At 36.6% G+C, this 21,227-nt stretch overlaps 1 protein-coding gene across 1 annotated transcript in view; it reads right to left on the bottom strand.

Moving 5' to 3' along the window:
• CFAP54 (cilia and flagella associated protein 54) overlaps positions 1-21,227 on the bottom strand; it is a 301,384-nt gene that overhangs the window by 86,282 nt on the left and 193,875 nt on the right. The window contains exons 49-57 of the mRNA XM_012814149.2: positions 20,860-20,939; positions 19,099-19,268; positions 12,750-12,855; positions 10,561-10,708; positions 8,635-8,792; positions 8,291-8,470; positions 8,058-8,184; positions 2,331-2,486; positions 234-339 (exon numbers count right to left, since the gene is read on the bottom strand). Of these exons, the coding sequence (XP_012669603.2) occupies positions 234-339; positions 2,331-2,486; positions 8,058-8,184; positions 8,291-8,470; positions 8,635-8,792; positions 10,561-10,708; positions 12,750-12,855; positions 19,099-19,268; positions 20,860-20,939 (1,231 nt within the window). The remainder of the gene's footprint in view (positions 1-233; positions 340-2,330; positions 2,487-8,057; positions 8,185-8,290; positions 8,471-8,634; positions 8,793-10,560; positions 10,709-12,749; positions 12,856-19,098; positions 19,269-20,859; positions 20,940-21,227) is intronic.

A 21,227-nucleotide genomic window follows, 5' to 3' on the forward strand; every position in this document is an offset into this window, starting at 1 on the left:
CAGAAATGATTCATAGTTTAGTACACCACTGGAATAATGACCGTCATCTACCATTCTTATGAGGGAGGACTTGGCTTGGGGCCAAAAGCAACGAGCTTGCAATGGACTGCAGGGACTACCCCTCCCACAGAGAGGCCTCCCCACCTTCCAGCCTTGAAGGGTCAATGTACTACAGAACGTGTGGCTCAAACCAAACCCACACAGCTTTAACAATGAAAAGATATATTTTTTACTCTGAGTTTTGGTCATGTCTCAAGCTTAGTTGTATAGCTTCATATAAACTCTCAAGTTGTGAAGTTGGAGATATCTCTTCCATCATTACTTGACGTTCTATTTTGCCTGGAAAAAGAAAAAGATATACAAAAATGGCTTTCCCTTTTTCTGTCATTTAGAATGTAAGACGAGTATTTCATGCTAGAAATTTGGGAAATCTGATGTACTGTCCTTTGGTCTGCCTCATCTGTTTGTTTGTTTTTTCTTGCAGGAAGGTAAGCCAGTGGGGAAAGATTAGCTGCTTCCTTCCCTGGGAAGCTTAGGCTTCCTCTGTCTCCTCCAGTTGACCACACTGAGTCAAGATTCCTTTGTCTTTCCTAACACAACTGGTCTTATCACCTTATTCTTCTCTCCATTTCCTTACTTTATGCTTTCACCTCCTCCTGCATCTCATTCCTTTTTTCTACATCCATTTTCCTCTTTTCCCTGTGTACTTTACAGATATCAGGAAAAACATCTACAATCCCATGTTTATTATAGCACTATTCACAACAGCATCAACTTAAGTGCCCTTCAAAGAATGAATGGATAAAGAAAATGGTATATGTATGATGGGATATTATTCAACCTTAAAAGGCAAGAAAATCTTGTTGTTTGCAACAATGCAGATGAACCTGGAAGACATTATGTTAGCTGAAATAAGCTAGACACAGAGAGACAAATACCGCATGACATCACCTACTTACAGAATCTAGAAAAGTCAAACTCCCAGGAGTAGACAGAAAGTGGCATGTTGGTTACCAGGAACTGGAGAGTGAGAGGGTTAGGGATGGGGAGATGTTGATCAAAGAACACAAACACAAAATTTTATTAAGGAAGAATAAATTCTGGAGATCTATTGTACAACATGGTAACCATAATAATCTTGCACTGTATATCTGAAAATTGCTAAGAGTATAAATTTCAAATATTCTCACTACAAAAAGGTAATAATATGTGAGGTGACCAATATGTTGATTAGTATGGCTTAACCATTCCACACTGTATACATATATCATAATGTCACATTATACCCCATAAACATATACAATTTTTGTATCAACTAAAAATAAATTTAAAACAACTTAAATTTTAAAACTCTACAAACTTCAGGTGGGCAGGAATGCTAAACCATCAGCCAGTGCTTGAAAGTTCTCCCTGGTGATGCACGTGGTCCAGCCCTCAGGCTGAGCCACAGCCTTCAACTGTCGGCCCTAGCAGAGAACCTGGGTAGCAAAACCAGCAGGAAAAGGAATTCTTATAATCACTGTAAAAAGGATCTCAGTTTCCATGCAGCTTGTGGAAAGGGCACAGAACTAGCTGGTGTTGAATTCACATCTGGGCAGTAACCTTTAGTAGCTGTTGATTTGGGGAAAGTGACTTAACCAAACTACACCTCATTCTCCTCATTTGTCAACCAGGATTGCTCAGGCCTTCCCTGAAGAGCTATTGTAGGAATCAGCAATAAGGGGTATAAAACACTGACTGTGGGGCCTAGTGTGATGTAGATTCTCAGCAAATGAGAATGATCGTCGTCATCTTTTTCTCACTGCTAAAATGGCTGTAATAAAATTATATAAGGGTATTATGTAAATAGGTATTGCATATAAATTGTAAGCACACATATGCTATAGCTATTTGATTTCAGTGATATGCATCTCTTAGTTATAGAAAATAACCAAAATGCTTAGCTAATTAATAAACTAATGTAGAAAAAAATATCTTCCATGCATTATTTAGGTAACATTATTTATAGCTAGGTGGGTGATACTGACTTTTTAATTTTTTTTAATTTTTTTGGTTAAACATGAAACTTTGTATAAGAGAAGGGTCAATTGCAGTTATAAAAGAAATGAAGTAGTAGTACTTTTTTTTCCTTTCTAGATGTAAACTTGAAACCAGCAGTGTTCTTTTATCTAAAATTGAATTTGACAGAGATACTAGTGTGTTTAGTTATCGCCAAGCTCTTTGTAAAATCTGTAACTTTTAGTCAGTAACCACATTTTTCAGAAGCCTATTCTTAATAGGAAACAACAGCTCCTAATTTTGTCATAGTTCTGACCCCCAGGGCATCTTACCTTTCTGAAAAAGGACTTCCGCTTCCACTTCACTCTCCTCTCTTGCTGCTGTCCTGCAGAGCACCAGCGCCATTTCAAACAGATGGAGAGCAGGTACCCACTTTGGGGGGTCCCTCTTTTGATAGCTATAATGTATTTGCTTGGCCATGGTATGTCCTAAAAGAACAACAGTTGGATGGGAGAGAACAATAAAAAATGTAGTGTTCATAACAAGCCTCCACGTTCCAGACCACTCTTGGAGTAATGACATCTATTAAAAACTCTGGTGGTCTGCACTGTTTTTAGCATCCAAGAAATGTTGAAATACTTGAAACAGTGAACTATAACAATAACCTTTGGAAACTTCATCTTTCTTATTTCAAAATATTAAGGGATACAGACGTTTTTGATACATGGACTTGAGTCAGGCTTATAAATGTGGCAAGTAGTGTTCATTATACCCATCAGGTGGGTTTTTGCCCTTTCTCTCCTCCTCTTGTTTCCCAGGGACTTTTACTGCCCTCTGTGTACTTGTGTGACCACTGGTTGATTCCAACTTATTAATTTTCCCATGTTTTCTTGTTTTTAAAACAAAGGATAGTCTCCGAATCTCTTTCAGTTCTACAATTTCTCAAAGCTCTACAAAACAACTTCAATGTTCCTAAGATGAGATTATTAGTAAAGAAACATCTGGAAGTTTTATGTTGTTTTCAATAACATTTGCATAAATTAATAGGCAGTAATTTTCTTTCTATTAAGCAGTTGAGCACTAGCTTACTATGCATTTTTTTTGTCATCCCAATTAGATAGCAAACTCATAAGGACAAGGGCCACATTCTACACTGAATATAGGGTCCCATCATCATTCAACATAATGAAGGACTATTATATGCAAGAGGCATTAGACTTTATCTGTGTGGCCTCAAAGAAAAAAGACATTTATTCAGCAAATATTTTCTGAGTGTGTAAGCACAATATGAACATGAGAAAAGAGAATGATAAGAGTTAAGAGTTAGTAAATGCTTTCTATATGTCCAGCACTGTCTCAGGTACGTAACGTGCATTCTTCACATGACACATGATCCACATTCACAACGGAGACCATGATTATGCATATTTGACAAAGGACAAGGCAGTGGCTCCACAGATGGGTTTCTTTTTACATTATTAAAATACTAAGTTTATTTCACATGTATCTTTTTGTCTCCGCACCATTTCCATGTCTGACTCCTGCTACTACTATGCCCATAACATTCCATACACTCTTAGGGAAGGCTGGAGTTCCATTCTTAAAAAATAAACAGGCATTTTCGGACAACACATGCTTGGCAATCGAATCTGGACAACATGTATCAAACACAGTAGGGAAAGTTCTCACTCTGCATTATAAAAAGGACAGCCAGATATCAACTGTTATAGAAGTGAAGTAAGATGGAAAATTTTAACCAACTGTTTAAACTAATTTTTTGTTGTTGTTGCAGTTTTTGGCCAGGGTCAGGTTTGAACCCACCACCTCCAGTATATGGGGCCAGCACCCTACTCCTTGAGCCACAGGTGCCACCCTAAACTAATTTCTTAAAGAGACTTCCTCTATTGCCAGAAATTTTGTATAGCCTCCTGGTCAGTCCTCTGGAAGCAATTCTTCACAGTATTGATGAAGTTGGCGTCCACTTTGGGAAGAGAACCATCCTTTTCTATACTTGTTTGCATTTTTGCCTTAACGTCATCTACAGAACTAGGTCCCTCTGGATGTTTTAGGAGTTTTTTCCTGACTTTTGAAGGAGTCTTGACATTTTAATCTTTGTGTTGATGGTTTTGAATCCTTTCTATTCTGTTTTGATTTTTGTGCATTTTTGGGCTAGAGTATCTCATACGGATTTCTTCACTGAAGCTTTTCTTTAGATACCTCATCATCAAAAGTATCTTCTTCTCCTACTTCTGTCCTTCCTTCTTTTCCTCTTCCTCCTCCCCTTCCTTCATCTTCAGCAGCAGTAAGTTTTATTTTTTTCTGTGGAATCTTGCTACCACTGCCAGGGGAAAATCACTTTCCAGACATCATCAAGAGTTTCACATCCTCCTCCTCTTCATCTTCTGGTTCCCTATCTTTCTCTATAGCTACTAAATGCTTCCCACTAATATGTACAAGCCCTGAACCACACTTCAACAGGTGGTGTCTTTTCAAAGGCCCCCCAGGAGAAACTGCCAGTGGTACAGACATTTTCAAAGCTGCCAGTGTTACTTTAATTGCACCACCCTCATAATTCACTGTCTCTGCTTCAACAGTGTGCAATTCATACTCTATACCAGCCTCTAAACTGACCATTCTTAAAGACAACAGGTGCTCATTTTCATCATTATCCAACTTAAAATGACCTTTGTCAGCCTTTGGTTCACAACCAAAAAGATGGTCCTGGGGCCTCAGGGGGCTCGTGTCCAGGGGGTTCAGTCTCCCATTTAGATGGGAGAGAAGGCAGATGGAGATGAACAACTGCTGCCTTGAAGGACAGCCATGCAGGATGGAATCACACCCAGGGCCCAGTGAGGTTTAGTAACTTGCCCAAGGTCACATGCTAGTAAAAAGCAGGGCCATCATTTGAACCTAGCCAGTCTGGCTCCAGAGTCTCCACCCTAAACAATAATACTGTGCAGCCATTTAAGAGGTTATCAACAGCCACACAGGCAATCAAAATACTACATGGCTGACTCTGCAACAGGGAAAGCACAGGGCACTGTGATAGCTGTTAAAGGGGCCCTGGCCCAGATCCCCGAAAGGTCAGGGAAACTTTCCTAGAGAACACAGCTCTTTGGGCTGACAGCTGATGATTGCCTTGTCTTTGGGAATCATAAAGAAGAAAATGTCAACATAAAGAGTAGAAAGCAACTAGGGAAAATACTACATTGATACAATAGTTGAACACACACAATAAAAAAATATGAACTGAAAGGCAATGTAGATTGCAGAATACACATGCTGAGTTTCTAGCTGAAGCCATAGATTCTGACCTGAAATCAGTGCTACCACGTCACTTGAGGCTTTGAACAAGTCACTACATACTTCTGGCCTTGACTGTCTTCTTCTGAAAAAAAACAAGGCAGCAGAACTAGAAAATAACAAGGTCCCTTTGAAATTTTTTATTCCATGATGCTATACACTATAAATAATTTTTTTAAAGACGTAGAAGTTTTTGCAAATTTTTAGTTCAGGAATGTGCTATAGGAATGGCATGATCAGGGATAAATTCCCAGTATTTTTCTCTGTCTCTCCATCTTCTCATCCAGGAAGACGTTACTGTGCCCTTACTCTGGGCCAAGCAGGATGATAGGACATGGCAGAGAACATGGAAGTGAAGAAGCCCAGTCCTTGTTCCAGGAGGCTCCCAAAAGAGTGAGGAGGCCAGGCATGGAAAGCCAGAATAGCTGACACCTATAAGGTTCTTAGACCAAGCAAGCTGCCCTTCTAAACACATCATATACTCTGCTATCTGGTGCCCACAGGCAGGGGTATGTATGTGTACTGATCCACATTTCAGACAAGAGGAAATGGAAGCCCAGGGAATTTAAATGACTTGTTCGAGGGAATTGAGTAAGAACACATTTTCCAGAGTTTTCATTTTTAACCTCAATAGTTACCAATTGTGATTAGATCCTAGGCAAGAAGAGAAAGACAAGATATACTAATATAATTATATGAAATCTCATATTTTAATGCATCCCCCATTTTTATATATTTCACTTGTTTCAAATAATACTAAACTGTTAGTAATATAAGACAAAATTATTAACATAAGACAAAAATATCTTCAAGTCATCATGGGATATATGTATGTATATATGAATACATAGTAGCAGTACTGTATATACTATTCTTAGTACTATATATTACATACTATATGCATATATATGATATATAAACTATAGGATATAGTACTACATACTTGGTACTAATACATAATAATCAGACTTAAATTGTCTTCTAGACTTTTGTCAAAATTAGAATTTTTACAAAAATTCTTGACTCCTCTCTCTCTCCCTAACTAGATAATAGGCCCTTTGAGGGCACAGATGATGACCGGCTCCCTACAATATCCCCGCTTCTCATCATTAGTGCACATAAGTGGTCCTCGACAAACATCTGTTAATTAAATAAATGTAAAATCTTTAAATGACCTTTATTTGTTCCTATTATACAATTAGGAATCCACTTTTTCATCTAATAAGGAAGCGCAAGGTTTACTCATTAATGGGAAAAACAATCTTAAATAATCAGGATGCTTATTTTAGTTTTATGAAAATAATCTCAAAATGCCTTTTTCTATCAAAGCCTTTTGCAAAGAAAAAGATGTTAAATGGATCTTTTCTTGTGATTCGATCTATACTATGAAGAAGAACTGCCTAGAAAGCATCAAGTCACAGATGATTTTGTGCTTTATAATATTGAAGTGTTCCTTTTTCTAGTAAATATCAACTGTGTGAAAAAAGATGTCGTGAAACTGATGTTGTTTTGACAGGAAACCTGCTTTTGGTTTTGTTTTTTAAGTCTGTATTTAATATAATATACCAAAAAGCAAGCTGTTCAGCTTCAAGTGAATCTAAAACACAGCAACAGTATTGTCATTGAGTGGTGACACATCTTCAAGATTAGTAAGTTAGAAAAGCAGAGAATACATTTGGTTTAACACAATCCGTATGATTCAACACAATCTGTACTTAAAGCTCCCGTAGAAATCAAATGTCCTGATAATATAAGAAAGTATGGACTAAAAATACGGAAAAATAGCTCCAGTGAGATTAAGAAACTGGAAGGAATTTGAGAGGCCAACTAAAGCAGCCTGACTGTATTAAGTAAGGAAATTTACCAGTCTAGAGGGGAAGGGATTTAGGTAAAGTAATAACATTTGTATCTGATGATAATCGCAGTCGTAATACCAAAGATCAGTAATAACAATGAAAGGGGGAGCAGAAGGCAGATGAGGAGAAAAGTCTCGACAGGTAATAGCACGGGTGTGTGCTTTTTGCCTTTCCTTCCCTAATCCACCAGCTTCTCCTGAGCTGAGCTCACCTTCTGAACAGAGTTCCCTGAGAGAGATAAAAGGACCAGGAGCCAGAGCAAGGCCCAAAGGCTGGGCAGCTTTGGCAGGGGGAAGCCTGCTCCCCTGACAAAGGAGTGAGGCCAGCTGGTTTTTGTTCATGGACATTAAATTAAGCAATTTTAAAAATAGAAGCACTTAACAGCATTAGTTATAACCTAAAAGACATAATGCATTTTTACAAATTCCTCTCCAAAACCTTCTTTACCAGTTTGTGCCACAAATTTAAAGAAGTTAGATAACAGTTTAGAGCACAAAAACAATTTCAGTTAAGAAATGTGCTTTATTTGGTGTTTATAGGATTTTCCCCCCAGTAAATTGCTGAAAGGTACAGCAATTTTAAAGTAGATGTTGTGAGTATAACTGCAATCCAAATGATTAATTTACTGGACGACATGCCATAATAGTCCAAAGCAAGTAGTAGTTACATATGTTATAATTACTGTGATCAACTTCATGCTTTATCTGCACATTAAGACCATCCATTCATCACACAGAGTTTGGCACATAGTAAGTGACCAAAAACTATCTGTTAAAAAAACGGAGCCTGAGTATTCATCAATATGGCATCTTTTAAATGCCTTCATATGAGAACTTGCCTAAAAACAACTTAAAATTTGTCACCAATTTCTCTAGTGCAATGTAGGTTTAAAAGTCTTACCAATTCTCATTTTTATTTTGGCCAATAACATGACATGAGGAAGATAGATATTATTCAAAGGTTGTAATGGATTTGCATATTCGGTATTTGATAAAGGAAATTCAACTTTTTCTCCAAAATTTAGCATCTATAAAAGAAACATGGCAATGAGCAATTAGTTAATGTGGTTTGGAGCAAGAAGAAAGACAGAAAAGTAAGTTTTTAAACCTTGCAGACACAAAGTGTCCTGTCACCTGTTTAATAAGGATGTTGTGAGCCAGAGTCAAAAAACACAATTTTTCTGTTTTTAAAAAGTAAGATTCCTTGAATTTCTCAGCTTTGGTTAAGTCATCCAGCAAAACCAGACTTCTTGCCAGTGTTAATGAAGATTGAGGAGAAATAAATTCATTTCCTTCAAGCAGATGTATTATCTCCTATGAAAATAAAATTATTCCTTATGATAGTACTGTCTCCAATTCTCTGAAACAAGAGCTGGTCATGTTGATTGTTAGGCATTTGGAATCTATTGAAATTTAAAATTTTCTCCTTGTGTTCTAACTGGCATGCCTCCCCCTAAATGTAAATGTGAACCTCCTACCTGAAGGTTTTTTATGATGTCTGCCTTTAAATGCTTTTCTTGGAGGCCCAGGACCACGGCTTGCGTCAATAATTCAGCCTGTAGCTCCGGGTTGTCTGCACTTTTTGCCTCCATACATACTTCATTGATGAGGCTCATACAATCTGTCATATCATTCTCTAAAATAAACAAATGTGGTTGCTTAAAATGGTGGGATCTCACCTACTGGGCACAATGCAAGGGTACACTTCAAAACGATGAAGAGTAAAATATAAATGTCTTTCCACAAAAAATAAGTAAGTGAGGTGATGGTTATGTTAATCAGTTTGATTTAAGCAATCCACATTGTATATCAAATCATCACATTGCACCCCATAAATGTATACAGTTATGCTTTGATAAAAAATTAAATTAAAAAATAAAAACAATATTCATTCAAGAATAATAGATCCAAAAAGTGATAAAGTATATACAGGGAAGTGTGGCCATAAAGTTTGTGCACAATTTCTTTTTTTTTTTTTTTGGTAGAGACAGTGTCTCTTTGTAGACAATGTCTCTTTGTATCACCCTCGGTAGAGTGCCATGGCATCACATAGCTCACAGCAACTTCCAACTCCTGGGCTTAGGCAATTCTCTTGCCTCAGCCTCCTGCACAATTTTTTTTTAATTTAAAAAATTTTTGAACTTTATGTCCATCTCGTATGTGCAATATCCCAAGTATTCATCCCAGAAATACTGTGAAATATCAAAGAACAAGAGTATATTAAGACAGAAAACAAGCAGACTCTCCAGGAAACATAGAAAAGAAATTTGCTACAACTTGGGGGAACGTACTTTATGATATTCCAGTGCTGCAAAAGTAAAACAGAAAGGATATGCAAGAGATTTACTAATCGCTGTAAGAACTAACATTTGTATGTGTTGGTCTGTGACCTAAGAACTCTAGAAAGTTAACCCATTTTATTCTGACAGTAATTCTGTGAAGTAGAATTTTCACAGCAGGTGACTGAGGCACAGGGGACTCAGAGCTGGGGCCAGGAAGTGGTAGATGCAGCATTTGCAACCAAGTGAGTGGGCTCCAGAATCTGCACTCTTCTCTCTGACAATCAGCCACTGTCTCAGAGGAAGACAAGACTGAGAATCAGTATTTTTAAATCTCCTTGCCTGTCCTGCACATACTGGTAACACATATGCCACTTTCAATGGTAAAAAGGACTATTAAAAATGATGATTCTTAATAACCTAAATTTTTAATCTAAAAACAGATCAAGCTAAAAGGTGACAAGATGTTAACATTACAATAAAATATATCCCAATAAAGCATCCTTCACCCATATAAAATTAATTTTTATGAAAACATTAAGAAAATAGCACATTTTGGTGATTATAAATTGAGCTGTGATAAACAGTCTAGTGCAAATGTCCTTATGATAAAATGATTTTTTTTTCCTTCTAGGTAGATGCCTAGAGTGGAAACAACCTAAATGCCCACCAACCCAGGAATGAATTAACAAGCTGTGGTATATGTACACCATGGAATACTATTCAGCCCTAAGAAAAGATGGAGACTTTTTATCTTTTGTATTAACCTGGATAAAGTTGGAACACATTCTCCTTAGTAAAGTATCACAAGGATGGAGAAACAAGAATCCAATGTACTCAATTCTAATATGAAGCCAGTAGATGATCCAATACATACCCTCATAAGAGAAAAACTCAAATCAATTCAAGGCAAAGGGCAGGGAAATGAGGGAGCAGAGGGAAAAGGGGAGGTAGGAGGGGCGGATTATATTATATGGCACACCTCTTGGGGTTGGTACACAATTCTAAGAGGGACTTTACCTAACAAATGCAATCAGTGTAACCTAATTCTTTGTACTCTCAATGAACCCCAAATAATGAATAAAATAATAATCACACACAAAAAAGAAAGTAGGACCTTTGTACCTTTCACGATTCCAATGCCACGGACCTGTGCAACAAATGCAGTCACCAACGCTAAGCGGCACCTTAGCCACAGATGAATGTTGAAATATTCTCGGGCATTCAGGGAAACAGGGTCCAAAAACTCATTATCGTCTTTATTTTCAGTTGTCTGAAAAGTATTAAAATGATTAGTCATGTCAAAGTTCTAGGCGAAGATTAAATGTAAGTTAAGAAAAGTATCTGGTATCATTTCACAGCAGTAAAATTTTAAATTTAGAAATTATTTTTGTACATTCTATAAAATATTAAAAATATACAAAACAAAAAAATAAATCATCCACAATTCTGAAATTCTCTATCAACATTTTGGCATACTGTTTTTCAGCTTTTCTTTTCTCTCTATACCCAATGTGGAAAAACAGTCTAGCTGTCTAAATTTTTCATTACAAATTACATATCATTAGCCATCTCCATGTCACCAAAAGTTTTTGTAAATATCATTTTAAGGACTGAAAGTAATAAATAATATTCACTAATATTTATTTAGTGCTTATGAAGTGTTAGGCGGCATACCACTTGCTTTATATACATTATCTTATTCACTCCTCCTAAAAGCCCAAGGGGGTTCTTATCATTTCCATTTTATAGTCGGGAGAAGTGAGACATAGAAAAATTAACTGTCTTGCTTAAGGTCCATCATATTTTGGCAGAAGTAGCATCCAAACCTCTGTCTTCCTGAATTTACAGTCCAGATTCTTTTTTCTTTTTTTGTTTTTGAGTAGTCCTGGGTAGAATGCTGCAGCGTCATAGCTCATGGCAACCTCAAACTCTTGGGCTTAAGCAATCCTCTTGCCCAGCCTCCGAGAAGCACACTGCAGGTGTGCGCCACAACATCCAGCTAGTTTTTCTATTTTTAGTAGAGACTGGGGTCTCTATCTTGCTCAGGCTTGTCTCAAACTTCTGAGCTTAAGCAGTCTATCTGCCCCTGCCTCCCAGCATGTTAGGATTATAGGTGTGAGCCACCACACCCAGTCTAGGTAAGAATCCAGAGTCTTAATCCACTGTGTTCCATTGCTGTCTGCCATTCACATTCCAAACACCAATTAGATTCTAATTGATCTACCATCCTCATTATTACACTTTACAAAGGGTGGTGAAGGTCCAGAGCTACCTGGAGGACCAGCAAGGGAGTTTTTTCTAGGAGGCAGTCCCAGAAACTTGGGAACTTTAAAGTCATTCAGCATAACCCCTACCTATGCTAGGAATTTACTCCTGTGAATCTCTGACAGTTCATCACAAGTTACATTAATCTAAATCAGGGCTTCTCAATTGCAGCACTATTGACTGATATTTTGGGTCAGATAATTGTTGTAGGGGGGTGTCCCATAACAACATCCCTGGCCTCTACCTAGAAGATTCCAATAGCTCCTCTTCCAGCTGTGACAATGCAAATATTCCTTGATATTGCCAAATATCCCCTGGGAGGTGAAGTCAACCCTGTTTGACGATTGTTCTAAGTCAATTCTTAGAATTAGATTGCTTTTTAACACTTTTATTGCTTTTAATATAGAAAGAAATGAATCTCTATAGAGGATAATTAGTTTTACTAATTTAAAATGGTGCTAAATATTAGCAATTTTATTAGTAGGGTTTGAAATAATAATAAAGGGTTCTATGTGATAAATTTTTATGTTAATTCTAAACAACCCTCTGTCATTAAATTACTTGATCTTATCAAAGTCCTGTCACAGAATCTGTGACACCAGTTGTCAAGTAGATTTGGGAGCTTAAATGGAAGAATTTAACTATGAGGAATCCAAAGTAGGAAATAGCACAGATGTTTTACTGGCAATGCTGAGGGAACAAATTCAAAAGTGGAGTGAAAAGGGTGTCTTGTGAAATAACTTTATTTGCCAGACAGATTATATTGAGATTGCTATGATGACATACGTGGATGGGACCTTAGTGACTGTGACACCCAATCCCATCAGTTCACAAATGAGATTACATTTTTAAGAAAATTTAAGGAACTTGCCCAAGGTGTGACGGTTAATAAATAGGACCTCAAAACAGATCTTTTTACTCTGAATTCAATGTTTTTTCTACTTGACCTCTTTGCTTCATCCAAATATTAATGAAACAATTTCCTAGCAGGCTAGTAGTTATTATATAACAAGTATTCTAAGGAAAGGCATTAAATTCATACATACATAAGCTCCTGGAGAGGTGGGGTGCTCTGTGCTATCTTGTACCACCTTCTTTTTAAAGAGTTTTGAATCCTGAAGAAGCTGTAGCGTGGGGATTATTATTGCTGCACTGAAATAGAGAATATATTGTAAATGTTATTATGTAGTGTTATACATGTGGCATTTGTATATTATTTCCTAAGTCTCTTTCTCAAAAAAAAAAAAAAAGAAAGGAAAAAAAAATCCTTTCTCCACTCTCAGCTACCTCCAAAACCATTAGGTGCCCTTCGTGCGTGCCCTAACCTCCCCTGGTCTTAACCACCCTCTTGTAATCACTACACTACATAACTGCTTGTATATTGATTTACAGCTAATTTGTCTTACTCCCTATGGAAACCCAGCATCTATTTATAGTGTAGTGACTGGGACATAATAGACACTAAAAAGTATTCCAAATGAAAACAAGCAAGTAAAAGAATAGATGAATGAATGTTTTCAAGATCTAATAATATACTGATAATCTCATTATTGTAAGGATTAAATGACATCTTTATTATTTTATTTGTTCAAAAATATATGTTGAGCAGTAACTACAGGCCAGGAAGAAAAACTAGGAGCCAGGGATAGGGCAATAAACAGGCACTCCTGCCCACAGGGGGCTTACACTCAAGTGAAAGCGGGGTGTGCTTATCAAATAGGAGTGCTTGACAAATAGATGCCACATAATGAGTGCTGGCTATCATCATTATCAGTGTGTTGAGCTGGCAGGGGGTGGGGAGAAGAATGGAGAAGACTAAGTTCACTTTTTAAAAGTTAATAATCAACATCCCAACTTTTTAGAATTTTTGAATTTTAAACTTCCAAGATTTTGCTGAGCTATTAAAACAGTTTAAATATTTGTAGGTTTGTTTTTTTTTTTTTTTGCAGTTTTTGACTGGGGCCAGTGCCCTACTCGTTGAGCCACTATTTGTTGTTGCCCTATTTGTAGAATATTTTCTGAGATATTACTTGGGATTATCTAACCTGTTTCTGTTTTGTTTTGATTTGGCTTGGGTTTTGTTAAAAGATAAGGTCTCTGTCACGCAGGTTAGAGTGTAGTGGTGTCATCATAGCTCACTGCAACCTCCAACTCCTGGGCTCAAGGGATTCTTCCACCTCAGCCTCCCAAGTGCTATAGCTGTCTGCCACCACAGTTGCTAAGTTTTCTATTTTCTTGTAGAGATAAGGTCTCACTCTTGTTCAGGCTTCAGCCTCCCAACATGTTAGGATTATAGGTGCCCAGACTAACCTGCTTTTTACGTAAAATAAAACTAAACAAACAAGCAAGAAAATAACAACAAACATACCCTAGAGTCAGTGTATATACAGGTAAAAAGTTTCCTATCTACTTGTCCTTCCTCCCTGAAGCCTAGACACTTCTCCAAGGCACCTCGTTCAGCACAGCCCGGCCACTAGAGAGGCCTGGGAAAAGACAGTCCTGCCCAGTCCAAGTCCATTCTCCCTCTTCTGAAGCTCAAATTCTGATTTCAGGGGAAATAAGGTGTGAAGTTTCACATTTTGCTAATTCAAAAATTTAATGAAGGAACTAGCAGACATACCAGCATGTTTTAATCTACCTGGTGATGCTTAGTCGCACAATGGAAAATTTCTAGTTACTCCACTTGATGGATGGAAAGCATGAGAAGATTACTCACCACCAACAGGCTAAAATGCCAAAGGAAAGAAGTTTTGCTCTGACACAAAATTAAAAGGCTCAAATGTTTCTTTATTTAGGCAATTAAATATAAAAGATAGGAAGGAACACTTTTTAAAAATATATATAAGATTTTGAAGGAGAGAGACAGCCATAGAAGTAGATATGCACTTTGAATAACTTTGATTCCATTTGTTTCTTATTAACATTCACAATAAAAATGGTCAGTTTGTTCTCATAAAATCCATGCAGCTCACTCTACTTGTCACCTTAGGGGATGCGCCTTTCAATTTCTTTGACACATAATTTTATTAGAAATCTCATGAAATGTCAAGCTAACCGTCATTTGGAAAAGGGACTGTCCAACACTCTCAGTAGTACCCAAACAGAAGCTCGTGGGGGGCAAAGTTCACGTAAGAAAAACTCATTCATCGTGACAGTAGGCTTCCCCTAAATGACAACTCTGCTCCAAAAAAGGCAATAACATCAAAGTTTCTCCAGGTTTTGTCCCAAGGGCCAGGTTCACGGATTTAAAAAAAGAGTGATTCTGATTTATTTGCACATCATTTGCATATGTCTATCACATCTTCAAATTAAAGTTCTATTATGACAGTCCCTTCTGTGGCCGTTTTGTAATTTCTGGTTTCTCATTTCTTTCTTCCTGCCTAAAGGAAAAAATGATTACTCATATTCTCCATACAAGGGCATAAGACACGTAGAGAGCTGGGAAAAGAATGAAGATAAATGACAAATATTTTCTAGGGCTGCTGTTGCTCTGAGACATAGTTTGGAGGAAAAAAGTTCTATAGAAAATTATATACTAAAAGTTCCTTCTCCCTTCAAAATCCATTGGGGAAAGTGATATATTATTATACTAAGTTTATGGTACAGTCAACTACCATTGTATCCTTAAAGAGACCTACACATGTGATAATACTCTATAGTTCTCAAGCTTCTGTCTTAATTTCAGCACCCCCTACACCCCTAAAAATTAGAATCCCAAGGAGCTCTATCAACATTTATCATATTAGACATTAAACTGAAAATATTTTAGCTTCCTTTAAAAGAAACATAATACACCCATTACATGTTAATATAAATAATACATGTTATGCAAAACTATATTTTCAAAAAAAAAATTAGGGAGAAGAATGTCACGGCTCTCTTTAATGCCTGGCTTAATAAGAAACAATCTAACTCACAGAAGCCTTTCACATCTACTTCTACATTCAGTGTTGCGTAAAATACTGTTTAGGTTGAAGTATATGAAGAAGACGAGGCCTTGACTGGGTAGGGCAAGAGTATTTTAATAGCTGTCTCAAAAAACTGTTTTAATGGTCTTCTTTGCTGCTACACCAAAGCAGCATCAAAATGACAACTATCACATGACAAGTGACAGTTTCTTGAAAGTTTATTGCAATATAGGATGTAATGCCACATATTGATGAACCTTTCCTACTCTTACATTAAAGTATTTGTCTATCTTGTTAACTGTAATTTTGTAACATCATGAACCAGTCATTTGGAAAATATTTTCTCCGTGAGAAACTACACTTAGATATTGAAACTTTTCATTACCTAGTATTTTTTTTAAAATCATGTTTATTAGTATTACCATCAGAAAATATTCACAGAAAAGAATTCTAAGCATTAGAAAACTTTCAAGTTCATGGTAGCATATACAAGCTTTCTGTTATTCAGACTTTTTGGTCAAAGTTCAAATTTTATGACTGGCAACAAATTCTATCAGGTCTTTCTCTAGAAGTGGCAGTCAATTTGCTTATTTTCAATAAAATGTATTCCAAATACCCAAGCTACAGCAACCACAGCTCATTAGTTGGTTTTTTTTTTCAAATAAAAATGGTATTTCATAAAGAAAGAAGCTTGTCCTGCTGTCAGTTCAATCACATGTGTTCTTCCTCAAAATAACCATCGGCTTGACATGCAGCTGACATGCCTAGGTATATTTCTCATTTAATATGCCCGCAGGATATTAAACATATATAGAGATTTATAAATGAAACCAATTCTACTGCTCCACCAAGGACATTCTTAAGTAAAATTGGCTTTTTTTTAATTGCAAGCATGTGCGAGTGAGGACTATACCAACTACTGGTACAGTTTCTTGCTATTGCTTTGATTCCTGGTGAGGTGCCAGAAATCTTACCATTGTTATTCGGGCAGCATCAATGTAAAGAACACAGAGGAGAAGGCAAATGATGTCTTAATTTTACTACTGAAATAGATTCCCCATGCCTAGCTGGCCTGGAAGCCACTCCTAAGGATCTGCAGACCACATACTGAGAATCACCACTCCAAACACACTTTATAAATTTTCACCACTTCTTAGAAAGCACAAAAATTATAAATCCCCCAAAACCTATACTGTCATTTAGATTTAGATGTGGTTCATCATGAAATAGCCTTCTGTCAAGGTTCATACTGTTGAGACGAGTGTATGTTTCCATTCAAAGGAAAGAGAGCTTTCTGCTGAATTCATTTCCTCTTTGAAATGTGCAAGTGGGTTTCTCCTGTGCACAGAGGATTGACAATCTAAAAATCTTAAATTTAAATCTCCCTTCAAATTCTGAATCTAATGGAGTTTAATACATGAAATTTCATTATAAACAAAGAGAATTAAGGAGAGAAAAAAATAAATAATATATTTCATTTAATATGATAGTTTCCTATTTTCTTTCGGTGGCTATACATTTTCACCTCTAGAATTTCTATTTGGCTCTTTTTAAAATCCATCTATTTCTTTCTTATGCTGTTTTATTCTTGCTTTATCATTCATCTTTAATATCTTTGAACAATCTATTTCTTGGGCTGTGAAATCTGCCATCTATTATGTCTCCTAACTCATTTATGGCTGTTTCCTCATTGGGTTTACAGTATTTGACTTTGTCCTATCTGTGGTGGGAACTGTTTTCCATGGGAGTCTTACATTTCCTGGGTAAATCCCTGAGGCAGTTCTGGTTTTTCCTCTGCTCCAGCCAACTGGACCAGTTTTAAAGTTAATCTATCAAGGTTTCTGCATTTTTGAGTGGTGTCATTTGGGACTACAGAATTCCTAATGGCCTTGGCCTCAGAAACTGATTTCTCTTGGGTGACTCTTTCCATCTATCCTCTAGGCAGGCATCCAGTTTCCTTGCTAGTCCCTAGAGATGATTCTGGACGTCCCTAAGGATAGAAAATAACTTTTGTCTGTAGTAACAAAAAAGAAAAGACTGAACTCCTACTCGTCAGTGTCCCAATTACATCAGAACATCAACTTTTCCCTCTCTATTAATTAGCACTCTATCTATCATCATTCCCATTCCAGCAAGAAAATGAGGGAGCAACTGGGCTTTCTTATTTTTTCCCCAGGTATGGAGCAGGGCTTGAGGGCTCTTAGCCATTGAATACCAAAATGGAGTCATACTTTTTTTTCATCTATAAAATTATTTTATTTCTAGTCAAATCATGCTTTATTTTATTCTAAGTCTTATTTGATAAATAAAAAGATCATGGTGGGATCATTATTAATTTTAAGTGATTAGAGTTTAAATAATTACTGTTGTACTCAGAAACTAAACAAAGTATTTATTTGCTAATAGAAAATCCATGGGCCATTACAAAATTTTTGAGATTTTTTTATTACAACCACGTAACTTAAAAACAACAACCCCTCCTCCTCCTCCTCCAACCTCTACTCCTGATATTCTCCATAGCACTTATAATTTTTGGCCATGCTATATAACTTACTTATTATGTTTGTACCTTGTTATCAGCCTGTTTATGATTAGAATGTAAACTCTATGAAGGCAAGACTTTTGTCAGTATTTGGATATACTTTGTTTACATTGTATCTGTATTAGGCCACAGATATGTGCCAAGAGCTTAGAGCAGTGCTTAGCATATTCTAGGTACTCAAAATTATTTTTAATGAATGATAAGAAGTGTGTGCATTACTCAGTGAATCATTATTGAACATGTCAGGATTTCATGAGAGACATGCTTATTATAAATAACATTTCTATATTATTAAATATGAAAAACATCACCATGATAGTATTATTTTTTGGTACGCTACTTAATTATTTATATGTCTGTGAGCATTGGATACAGGATCTTTTCAGCTCTGTATCCCCAGTCCTAGATCGGAGCCTAGTAATGAGACAGTTAACAGATACTGGGCCGAGTAAATGAATGAATCAATAAAAAAGGTAAAGGAAAGATCTGATGTCAACCATTGCAGCATATTTAAATAATCAGCCATCTACAACAGTTTATTAAATAGTTCAGCACAATGTAGTTTAGAAGATACTACTTTTTCAAAACAGAGCTTGTCGTTAGCATTTGTATTCAATGCTTAAGAAAAAAAAACACTCTATAGGTTTTATTTGTAAAAAGCTATAAGGAATTTCAGTCTGCTCCTTTGAAAAAATAAAATAAATATATAAACAAAAATCAAAGCACTGTTAATTTGTTCATTCTTTACATGACATTAAACTTCTAGCTATATGCTTTAATAGCAATTGCTTTGTTGAGAACCATAGTTTTAGGAGAAGAAGTTCTCTGAATAATAAAACCCTAAGTACTCAACGGATCCTGGAATTTCTAAAGCTTGCATGAAATTTAAACATATTCAGCCAATTGGGGAGAAGAAGAAACTATTCTGCACAGGAGGAGACTCACCTGTATGCTGCCCGGTGTCTCTGCAGGGCGATCGCAGCCAGCTGAAGTCTGCCCTCCACCACAATCTCCAACTCCCCAGCAGAGCACTGAGAAAGGTTCTTGTGGCCCAGACGCTCCTTCTCTGCCAAAAGGATGTTTATCTTTTCTTCAGCTTCTGCCAGCAAAACTGACTAAAGTAAGGGGACCACACAGTTGGGTTAAGTTCAGAAGTAACACAAATTGTGTCTTATTCTTATGTACCAATTTTTAAAATGAAGGAAGAGCTAAAAGGAAATCTGTCCCTAATCAACAGAGAAGAGGGCATAGTGAACAGGGAAAAGGCAACAAAAAAATGCAAGGGAAAGGGACAGCAAGCAGGAGCCTGCACTGCAGTGACCCATTACCATATGTGAGGCCCATGCTCATTATTCACAGTCGATGCGTTGAATCTGTAATGCTGTTACAAACACTGCCTAATGAATGCTAAACCATTGCTCCTAGGGGAGATACACAGATAGACTCCTGCAAGCCTCTTGTCACAACCTCTTCATTGACTGCTCAATACACAACCTGTTTAATACGTATTTATATTTAAGAATACATTATTTAATATATACTGTTGATTGATTAACCTTGAGCTTACAGCCAGTAGCACTATAACTGATGTCTGAACAAACCTTATCTAACACACATGTATTCTCTGAGGGGTACATCATGGCATTCGTGTACTTGGAAACCCCAGACAGCACTTCAGTATTACTCTTAAGGGTCATTTTAAGTAGCAAAATCACCCCCCAAAAAAGCACAAAAATGAAAAAAAAGTGTAAACAAGTGTTATTCTGTTTATGAAGAATACTTGTTTACCCCATGAGAGCTGAAACAAAAAGGCAGAGTGTCACCTCTTCAACCTAGCTGGGAACGTGCATATGGAGTGACTCAAATTTTTCTACGCTCTAGGTGTATCCACAAATAATAAAAATGGTGCCAAGCATTGATTTTGAGTTTACAAATAACCTGTAGTGTCTAGACAAATTGGTAAACATGGAATCCATGAATTATGAGAATCGACTGTCCAAATTATGGTCACCTAAATTGGTAATACGAAGATAATTAGATTTGACATTAGACAATCAATAGTAAACAGAAATCTGACTTGGCAGAAGATAAAGGGACTTACCAATCTTTTAAGCAACAGGTCTCTAAAAACTGATTAGTACAGAGCAGGAATATTATGTGAATACTTGGGAAATTGAGGATAATGGTTAAGAATGCGGAATTTTGAATCAAAAAGATGTAGGTCCTACTCTCAGATCTGTATTTTATTAGTTGCCTGATGTTAGTCAATTTCTTATATTGCCTAAGCCTCAGTTTTCTCATGTCTCAGCACAGCATGGTTCAAAAATGATTAATACCTACATCACAAAGTTGTGAAAATTAAATAATCATGCAAAATGCCTGTCATGCCGTAAGCATTAATAAATAGCAGCTGTCATTGCTGTTGTCATCATTATTATTATGAAATGAGAAACAGGGCATGGAATACTCATACCCCATCAAGTAACAAATCATGTTTTCTGAAGCACTTTAATCAGGTTGAAAAGTCAAAGCCTGACATCTCAGGAGGTCTACTTTGTTCATAGGAGTAAACTCCATCCCTGGCCTCAACCCATTCTTACTTATGCAAGAATAGATAACTGTTCTCCTAAGAGTAAGCATAACCCTGAAAGTGTTATTGCATTTGGTCACTGATCTACTATGGTTTGAAAGAAATTTCAAACTTACTTTTAACATGCTGAAAACGGACTCATCTCTAGCTTTTGAAAGGCTACAAAATGAGAATCCATCATCCCTTGAATATAGTTCTGTAAAGACAAAATTTTGGAGGACAAGGAATATCCATAGTTAAACATTAATTCTAGTTTTTAAAACTCTTCATTCATGAGGGAACTATGCATGAGTTTAATACTAGAAAGCAGCCACAATGATGGTTAGAAACATATTCCTGCATCTTATCAAATAATCCCTAAATACATGTATCATACCTTTGAAGGCTTAGGCTGATTCCTACAGCAAAATCAGACAATTTTGATAGGACTTTTTAGATACTTCATTATGTTATTCAAGTTTTTAGCTACTGATTCAAAGGAGTG

This window comes from Otolemur garnettii, unplaced genomic scaffold, assembly GCF_000181295.1.
Source record: "Otolemur garnettii isolate 467f Iridium unplaced genomic scaffold, OtoGar3 scaffold00007, whole genome shotgun sequence".
Lineage (NCBI taxonomy): Eukaryota > Metazoa > Chordata > Mammalia > Primates > Galagidae > Otolemur > Otolemur garnettii.